This window comes from Lonchura striata, chromosome 14 (genome assembly GCF_050655825.1).
Source record: "Lonchura striata isolate lonStrDom1 chromosome 14, ASM5065582v1, whole genome shotgun sequence".
Classification (NCBI taxonomy): Eukaryota; Metazoa; Chordata; class Aves; order Passeriformes; family Estrildidae; genus Lonchura; species Lonchura striata.
Window position 1 is genome coordinate 10,721,517 of NC_140716.1, and position 9,995 is coordinate 10,731,511.

Consider the following 9,995-nt stretch of genomic DNA (forward strand, 5'->3'; position numbering starts at 1 on the left):
CTGACTAACGGCTTCTCCTCGTTCCTCTTCTCCCCACGCTGTCCCGTCCCGTCCCCCCCGTGTCCAGCCCCCCCTCGCCTGTCTCCCTGTCCACGTAGCTGCTCTCCCGGGATGCGATGTCGCTCGCAGGCTGCGGCGGGGATCACGCGTGCGGCCAGCGGCGCGGAGGCCGCCCCTGAGCCCGGGCAGCGAGGGGCGCGACATGCCCGCGGTCGCGACATGTCCTGCAGCGACACCGGCAGCAGCACCGGCACCTCCGGCAGCACCGGCACCTCCGGCAGCACCGGCACCTCCGGCACCTCCGGCAGCACCGGCACCTCCGGCAGCACCGGCACCTCCGGCAGCACCGGCACCTCCGGCAGCCGCCGCCGCTCCGTCTCCTGAGGCGCTGGGTACGTGCGGCCCGCGCCCGCAGGGGGGCGCGCTCGCGCCGCGGCCGGCCCAAGGGGCGCGCTCCCGGGGCGCGCTCCCGCGCAGCAGCGAGCCGTGCCCGCGGGGCTCGGAGCGGGGGGATCGGAGTTGGGGGGATCGGAGCTGGGGCTCGGAGCGGGGGGCTCGGGGTCCCTGAGCCTTTCTCGGGCTCGGGGGGAAGCCGGGCAGTTCGCTTTGCTGTTCCACCTCGCCCCGTGCCCCCGCTGGTGTGGCGGCGGCCGGCGGGAGCCCGCAGTGACACCGATGTGCAGTTAATGCTCTGTCGAGCTCCCGTCTCCTTGTGTGCCCCGAAAGGAGGCGGTGATGCTGCAAGCCCGTGCCTGGCTGTGTGTTTCAGCAGCAGACGGCTGTGACTGAGGATGGATGAGAGGGGAGATCTGAAAAATGCCACCCCTGATTGGACAGCCCCGCTTGTGTGCTCTGCGTGACGCTCTGCAACAAGCTTGGCTTTATGTGGCAAAGGGACTCCCTTCTTGCAGCTAGCAGAGAGCCAGTTATGGGGGTGGAAATAATCCCCCGGGGCACAGAGACAGGGGGAGATCTTGGAGAGTCAGACCTGCTCTCCTTCTCCCTCCTTCACATAAGTTCAGATCCGTTCTGTGGCTCATCTCTCTCCCCATCCTACTCCGTCTATATTCAGCCCCCTACAGAGATTCAGTGAAGACATGAGGTAACCAATGCAGTGATGCTCATTTATGGAACACCCTCCCCTTCAACACTAGGGACAACTTTGTGTCCGAGATCAGCAGTTCTGAGATGCTCAAGTTCTGAATGCTGCATGAGAGGACAGAAGAGAATTAAGATAGAATATTGTGCTTTTGAATCTGTTCCAGAAATGCAGTAGGATTCCTTAAGCAGCGGCTGCCCAGGAGGGATCTTCAGAAATAAAACAGCATGGGTTTGGGATGCTGTGAGATATATGGAGTGCGTGGACTGGGGTTTCCAGCAGACCTCTGGCTCACTTCTCTCATTTTGAGCTAAAATACCTCTCTCCAATAGACCGTGACTAAAGTTTTAATAGCTGTCCAGGATGAAGGAAAATATTCTGGATGGAAAAAGATTTCTTTTACCTACTTTAGCACAGCAAGGTTAAAGAGAAGGATGATAATGTCTCTTTTTTTAATGATGTCAGTAATTTTAATTTTGTTGGCTATCCAGGAAGAATGTTAATGGTTCTTTTCTCTGAACTTCTGATACAGTTTTTGCCTTGCTTGTGGAAGACCAGCTGTAATACTGTCATCAAGCCAAGTTTTTGATAGGATATAAGAGGCTTGACTTGGAACTAAGGTGAAGGATGCATTATAAAAAGCTGCTAAAGTTTGCATTATGCCCAGAAGCTTTCTGTTTAAAACCTTCTTTGAAGATATGCGGTATATATATTTTTCTCTATGTTCTTCTTATACATTGTGATCGCTTTTACAGGGGATAAAGCTGGCAAAGATGAGGAAAATTGGCTGTGCTCTCCTGGTACTCCAAGCTCTTCTGGCACCTTTGGATCTTGTTCGTGGAGCAGAGAAAAATTATCCCATCCTGAACATTGCAGTGATTCTGGGGAGGACCAAGTATATAACAGAGAGAGATATCAGAGCTCTCTGGACCAGGGAAATGGCAGCAGACCTGACTGTTGATATCAATGTAGTGACTCTTCTTGTGAACCAGACTGACCCTAAAAGCATCATAACACATGTTTGTGACTTGATGTCAGGCACCAAGATCCATGGAGTGGTTTTTGGAGATGACACTGATCAGGAGGCAGTAGCTCAGATTTTGGATTTTATTTCATCTCAGACTTCTATTCCAATTCTTGGAATTCATGGCGGGGCCTCCATGATAATGGCAGATAAGGTAGGAAAATTTATTAAGAGCTCTTGCTATTCTGATGTTCTTCATTGTAATGGTTTCTATTGTGAATAATTTCTACAAGCAGTTCAAAAAAGTTGCTCTTAATTGCCTCTCTGTACTTGAAAAAAGAAAAAGTATGCATAATGGTATCTTTGTTGATGGCTCATCAAATATTCAGAAATATTTTGGAGCTCATGCCTGAAACTCAACTTTCTAACACTATAAAAGCAGCCCTAATGAAATACTACTCTCCAGCACATGGAATGGTGGTCAGTTAAAAAACTTTAATAGCTAATATGATCAATACATGTAAAAAGAGCCTCCTAGTATTTTCATAAACTGATATTGAGGATAAGATGTAAAACTATAAGCAGATGTTCTGTGGTACTTACAAGAAACAGCAAGCAATCTACCTGAATGTATCTGGGTGCAACAGTAATAATAGGACAATAATAAGCCAGAATTTAGTGATCCACTACAGTATCTGAATGAAGTAGCCATGCACACTTGAACCACTGCATTCCAAGACTTTATTGAATTAAATTTTTGCTAACTGGATAGTTTTACTTTGCTACTGTAGTTAATGAAAATCCAGTAAAGGCTGTCTGAAATCTGGAGATAATGATAAATGGTCTTGTTAGGAAACATATTTTTATGTAATCCATTGTGAGATTGGAAGAGCAAAAGTGACTCACATCTCAAGTTCCCTAACGTTGTAAGGATTTTTAAGAACTCCTTGCTGGCACTGCAGAGCTGATGTGAGGTGGTCCCTGCTGCTCCTGACACAGGCACTCGGTGCAGGGCTGAGCTCTGCTGGGGGCTCTGCCTCGCCTGAGAGTCAGAGGAGCTCCCACTGTGGTGTGAGAGAGGAGAGCTCAAAGGGAGCGCAGGTGTGGGAGGTCACTGGTTTGCCAGCACTTGAGGATTTTTAATGTTAATTGTGACTTATTTCCTGGTATTGCTGTACTTTAAGGTTCCTTATTCATTGACTATTATTTTTTCTTACGAGTGACTTTTGAATAGTAAAGGGTTCTCTGAACACATCTGAAAAGGAAGTGGTCCAGATATATTATTTTGTGAAGTAAGGAGGGGAAAAGAAGCAGGGTTAGTTATGATTGAGGAATCAGCTTTGAACTTTGGAAACTTCTTACCTCTGGAAAAGATTTTTTTCCCATTGGGATAAGAGGTCTCTTTCTCTTGGTATTTTGAATGATCTTCCTTTTGAACTTGTCATACAAGGGAGGACACTAAGTGCTGAATTATAGCAGAGATCCTATAACAATGGCTTTGACATGTTGATTTATACAGAAAGATTATTACAGTCAATGCTGCTATCTTACATGCCAAATTACAGTGACCAAATTACAGAAGCAGTTATTTCATGTCCTTTTAAATTACAGTGCAGATTTACTTGTCTTTTAAAACTGGGTTTATATGTATTTATTGCTTCTATTTGATACATATTTCACTTAACTGTGTCTGCCAGTGTAAGAACACTTGATCTCAGCCAGGGCTAAGTGATGAAACACTGGAAGAAATTCTTACAGAATCATCTTCACTCTCAGTAGCAGATGCGGGATGTTACTGATACAGATCTATTTTGACTTTTATATAACAGCCTCTAGAAAATGAAACAGTCTATTTTTTTGTCTCAGTAAATTACTACTATTTTCTCTGTATGCTAATATCATCGTTATTGTATCACTGTCTTTTATTTTAGGGATTACCAAAGTTTTATTAGCAAACTTTCCTGCTGAAATTTAGCATCTAAGACTTCCATTTGGGAAATCAAAATTGTCTTTTGTGTGTTAAAACAATCTAGCAAAGCAGTCTTCAGTAGCTTGAGTTGGCTAAAGGAATTGTTTGTTCATATAACAAATATTGCCTTAATTTCCAGCCTGACCTTTGCAATGTGCAGTGTCTTGCAATGGGGTTTGGAACATCTCAGTAATGAGACTTGCAGGTGTCCCTCAATTAACCATTCATTTAGGAATGAATTCCTCGGAGATGAAGTTGAAATTCACAGTGCTGTCATGAAGGCGGGGAGATGAAATCTGAGGGAGAAGGATTGGAAATATGAAACATTTCAAGCCACTGTCAGGATTTTAGCTGGCACACATAGGTGGTGGCTGACTTGTGAAGATTATTCTAAGTCTCCTGCTTTGTCTCATTCATTGAGATGCCTGGTATGCAATAGGTGCCTGGTCCCACTGCTGCCTGTGGATGCAGTGCTCTGGCACTCCAATAAGGCCATTTCATTTATGTCCTATCGTATGAGTTCTGCACCAGGTGGTTGTTATATGATGCTGAACTCGACTAAACTGAGGGCACAGGAACTCATTTATAATGCTCTATATTGCTGAAGACTTCACTGAATGACTCAGAGGAGATAAGCTACCATATTCTCTGTGGTTAATAAATATTATGTCAATGTGAATCTTGACTGAAGAGCCATATCCGTAAAAAAAAAAAAGTTGTTTTATATTTGTAAGAATGAGGTGTGGCTACATTTGGAGTTAGCTGTGAGTAATGCAGGACATACAGACTTTGAAGCACTGCATCCCTGTCTGAACATCTGGGATGAGTGGTGTGTTGTCTAGACTGCCTCCTTTGCCAGCCCAGCTCTGCTTCAGTTTGCTCAGAGTTTGCCTGCACCATCTGAGGAGAGATTTTGCATGATTCAGACATGGAAAATAGACAGGCATGTGAAGCCAACCAAACCGGAACGTTTTCTGAACCTCGCTGATCTATTTTCACCTGACATCAGCTGCCCAAACCCTACCAACAAGCCAATGGGACACCTGGGGGTTTATGGCACTTACCTGAGCCTGACTGTGCTGCAGAGATACCTTTTGGACAGTGCCACATGCTCTGCTCCAGCTGATTTTATCACCTTGTCTTGGCAGGAGCTCTCCTGCCAATGAACTGCTCCTTGGCTTTGGTCCCCAATTCTGCCACACATTTCAAACATGTTCAGATGTGGGGTAGTCTACTGAAACAAGATGAGAATTGTCTGGGGCATCTGTGCCAGCCTGCTGTGCATCAGCATCCCTTGGAGGATGCTGAAAACAGACTGGCTGTTTATTCATCTTTTATCTCTTGACATTTGAGACATCTCAGCACAAACATTGCTTAGGAACTGTTTTCTGACTTGAGCATTTGGTTTAAAACATAGTTACTTTTGTTTCATCACATGCTATGATTATAATGGTAGTATTTGTGATACTCTTTTTTAAAAACAGAACATTATGGTGAGTTCTGTGTCAATACTAAAAGACTTCTTCACATGTGGGAAAATTATCCCTATGTATTGTCCAGCAATATTTATGTCTTTGAACCATATTGCTTTTGCTGATTGCAAACCTAAATCTTTCCAGAAGTCTTTCTGAAAGACATAATTTGAGGCATTTTATTGTTGTGGAAGCACTCACAGTTATAACATAGTCAAGAAGTGTTAAGGGTGAGGGTAACTTTCCAGAAGGGCTATCACAAAGTGATACTTCTTGAAACAGATCTGGAAATGTTATGTAAAATAACTGTTTTTCCAAAAGGTAAGTGCTCTATGTTATTTCATAATGATTCTACAAGAGCCCTGGAGGTTAGACAGGATTGCTGGAGGTTGTCTAACCCTGCCCTTGCTCTCTGACGAGCTAATATTGAAATCAGATCATCCAGACAAATTTTAAATATGTCTCTGGAAGTAGATACCACAGCCTCTCTGGGCAATCTGTTTTGGTAATTAACCTCTTTCACCATGCAAATATTTTCCTTTGTCTCATTAGAGTTTCCCTTGATACCAGAGGCTTTTGTTCTTTTGCTGTGAATCGGAGTCCAACTCTGTCTCAGTGCCGTTGTAGGCTGCAGTTACAGAACTCCTCACCTGTCGCCTTCCTGGGCAAAAGGTTCCTTCAGCCTTGCACTTGGGGTGCTTCGGACTTCCTTGGGCACATGGGTGTGGGACCCAGATTCAGTCAAAGGAAGAAACTGAGAGTTTCTAGCCAGGCAGAGGCCTGGGAAAGAGCTGGGAAAGAATGTAAATAATTCTGTATCTCTCTTGTTTTTCACATTGTTTATAGTTAAGTTCTATCACTGTGTGTCAAGCACTCTGCACCAATGGTGCTGGGTTGTTTTCACTTCAGAACCAATGGATTTGGTCCTCACAAAGCTCTGTATAAAAGAGTGGTGGATTTTGAATAAATCAGAGTTTTACTCTCACAGCCTTCTGGGTCAGAGCCTCTTCATTCCTGTCCTGCCTCAACAGCGACAACATGGGTGTCTTGTATGGGGAGACCCCAGAGAGGGCAGAGGAGTGCAGAGATGGCTTTGTGAGTCCTGCAGGGGAGCGCTGCCCGCCCGGAGCAGCTGCTGTGCCATGCAAAGGGAGCAGCGCTGGCTCAGGTTCATCCCCTGGCCCCCGTGCCCGGGGGCACTGCCGGGACAGCTCATGGATGAGGCATCGAACTGTTTGTGAGCACCGAATGAAGCTGTACTTTGAAATCTTGCGTTCTTTTGGTGGTGCAATGACTCTGTGTCATTTCTTACTCAACAGCAGTACCCCCTTGCTGATGGCTGATGTGTATGGCACTATGTGTCTGAGCATGATACTCACATTGGCTTTGTTAGTGTTTGGAAGATTAAACCACAGGTTAATAAATACTTCAGTGCAAAAATAGCAGTATTTATACAACTGCTGTTTTAGATCTAGACATAGTAGCTTGCACTGCTACATAGTCTGTTGCACACAATATTTCCAGCTACTGACTCATTTAAAGAAGCATTTGAATTTGATTTTCTTCCTTTCTAGCTGTATGAAGGTCCCTATGGGAAGAATAATCTTTAGATGTTCTAATTTTTATCTTGAGCTGCAATAGAAATGTAGCACTGACCTCCTTGCAAATCTGTGTTTGGCTTTATGGATATGGACAAGTAATCTAGATGTTATTTTAAGAAAGTCTTGCACATCCATAAGATTTTTAGACCTAGAATATAATCTGTGGTAGTACCTTTTGCACATTCTGTAATCAGTGGTGTTAAATGTTTAAATCCTGCCTGAGATTTGTGCTGCTGAGGTGAATGAAGTGAGTGGACACACTATCCCGTGGTTTTCCTCCTCAGGAGGCAGTGCTGTGCCAGGGTGAGGTGGCTGGGATGGAGCCTGCTGGTTTGGACATTGCTGTTCCTGTACTGGCATGGCTGGGAGGGTTTGCTGCTTTCAACTGGGTCTTGGAACTCAGAGGAGCATTATATTAATGATGTGAGCTTTGCTTTCCTGCTTTCTCCCACTCCTTTTTCTAAAGGGTTTTCCTACCACTATATTTTCCTAGAGGTGATTATATTATTCCTCATTCTCTTGTCCACCTACGTTTATCCCTCTTAATTCAGTGAAGGAAAACATGGATGAATTTCTGGAATACTGCAAGAGTAGGCTTGAACTATGACTCTTATGGAGCTCAGGGGAGGGATATTTAGTTTACTTTTCCAAAGTAGAAGGAAGGTAGTTTTGAAAAGATTTGGAATTTTGGTAACTAATTGTAGGTTGTAGGAAATGGAAGTCTTCTAGAGTTTGCTTGATTTTTCATGCAGTTTAGTTGTGGATAAATTCCTGATATTTTAATTTGCTTAAATTTATAGCTACAGCTGAGCTGAGGGTGTAGGGTTGGTTTCTACACACCCATTTAGGAGAGAGGAGTTTGCCTTCACTTTAGTCCTTTGCAGTAAGCTATATATTTTCATCTCAAAGGTACTGTTTTCTTTCTCTTTAGACTGTTCTTACAGCTCTTGAAAATACAAATCTTTAAGTATCTTTGTTTTGAGCAACAGCTCAAACAGCTTAAAACTGCTAGCAAGTCCCTACTGTAGATCACCTATGCAATCTCTCCAAACTATTCCCCCCTGCCTATGGGTAATTACAACACAGCAGACTCCTGGGCTGTGAAAGTAGGACACAAGACCTTCAGCATGATTTTCACCTTGCAGAAATTCCTGGTGACATCTTTGGAATTTTTTTTCCCCAAGAACATTCTCAAATACAAAATTAAAAGTGATTCCTTTTAAGCTATAAAATAATTATAGACCATTACAAAATACATAGCAAATTTCTGGCAATTAGAATATATCCAGAGAATGTACCTGAAAATCTAAAATTATGCAGTGTATATGTACAGAACAGAAGGGCTTTGATATAACGTCAAACACATTTTTTGTGTTTCATGTATTAATTATTTTTGAGTATGCTTAGATTATTTGAATAGACAATTCATTAGTATGTTTTGTCACTTATTTGAACTAACAATTTAGTTGGAAGAATTTCTCTATGTTCTTTTTTTTTTGGTTTTGCTTGGAAGACTCTGGGATAGATCTGTCTACATGGTGATGATATAAAGGGCTTTGTATAGATGCTCAGAAAAACTTTGCAGCCTGTAGCTTGTATCCTTTACAAATCTGTGGTCATCTGGTTTGTATGTATTCTTTGGTTTGTGTGTATTCTTTCCCTTCCCCTCCTTCCTCCTTTGCCTCTACTCTTCCCTGGAGCTATGAAGTTGTGTGGATTTTACTGAGAGAGCCCAGCCTGGATTGTCTCCACACCATCTGTCACCATATTGTTTGTTTAAATCCTTGAGATATTTTCTTCTGTACTTCACTGAAATAAATACTTAAAGCTGCAGCAGCATCATTGGCTATTTATATTAGATTTAGCCTTAATGTCCTTAGGAGAAAACCCCTGTGCTTGCAGCTGAGGTGCATAAGCTGGAGGCACAGTTTGTAAAACTGCCCGTGGCTCAATCCCTGAGTGCAGAGCTCCAGTTGTGCGCTGTGTTCAGCCCCTCTGGCTGCCCAAGGGGGACACCCAGCTGGGCTCTTCTGGCCTGCAGGGACACTGCTGCTCAGGGGTTCTGCTCTGCTCTCCCCACCTTTCAAGGAAAATGGGTTGTGCCCTTTGGGAAACGTGGGATGGATCCTCCTCTGTCCTCAGACTTGATACTCTGGGTCAGGGAAAAGGTGAAACTCTCAGAATGTGAAACCAAAACTGGAAATCAGAGTGGTTAGTTAGAAGGGGGAATGTTTTGGAGAGAAATGGAAGTGTGCAGAAATGTGGTATAAAAGCTGAACAACCAGCAGGAAAATGAGTTTTGCTGGTATGCAAATGTGATATTCCAAGTTGCTGCTGTGAGTTTGATTGCAGTTAACATTGTCTCCTTTCTCCACAGCAATTTTTTCTGTACCTTCCATACACATGAAGCTTAAGTGATCAAAAAGCCTCAGTGTTTGGAGGCAGGAGGAGGTTCCAGGTGTACAAATTGTCTCTTATTTGGGGAAGAGCAAAATTCCTCTGGAGAAAGGTCTGTCCTTTCTGGGCTTCTGGGCTGAGGGGTAAATGGTCAACCTGATTTAAATGATTTAAACCTCTTCAAAAAGGAACAGGTTCTAGTCCAAATTTGACTAAGATTTTATTTGCATGCTAATTCTTTCTGCTCCACTTGCAGATTAAAGAAATAATTCATGAATGTACATATGTAGATGGTTTGTATAATCCATTTATTTTCTGTTCTCCTCTTCAACAGCTAGAGAGACTGAACTAAATTTAGGAAATCCAGCAACATATCTGAGGTCAGACTGGTCATAAACTTCTTGAGCATAGCAGTAACTCCATTTGGTTGTACATTGTTCAACCTTGCTTAGTAAGATTAACATGTTTTTCAATGGGCAAATTCAAAACAAAG

General features: G+C 43.4%; 1 protein-coding gene across 1 annotated transcript in view; it reads left to right on the forward strand.

Annotated features, from left to right (window-relative positions):
- Positions 1 to 257: 257 nt before the first annotated feature.
- The window catches only part of GRIN2A (glutamate ionotropic receptor NMDA type subunit 2A), a 163,414-nt gene continuing 153,676 nt past the window's right edge, over positions 258 to 9,995 (forward strand). The window contains exons 1-2 of the mRNA XM_021538020.4: positions 258 to 392; positions 1,855 to 2,277. Coding sequence (XP_021393695.1) covers positions 1,873 to 2,277 — 405 coding nt within the window. The 5' untranslated portion in view covers positions 258 to 392; positions 1,855 to 1,872. The remainder of the gene's footprint in view (positions 393 to 1,854; positions 2,278 to 9,995) is intronic.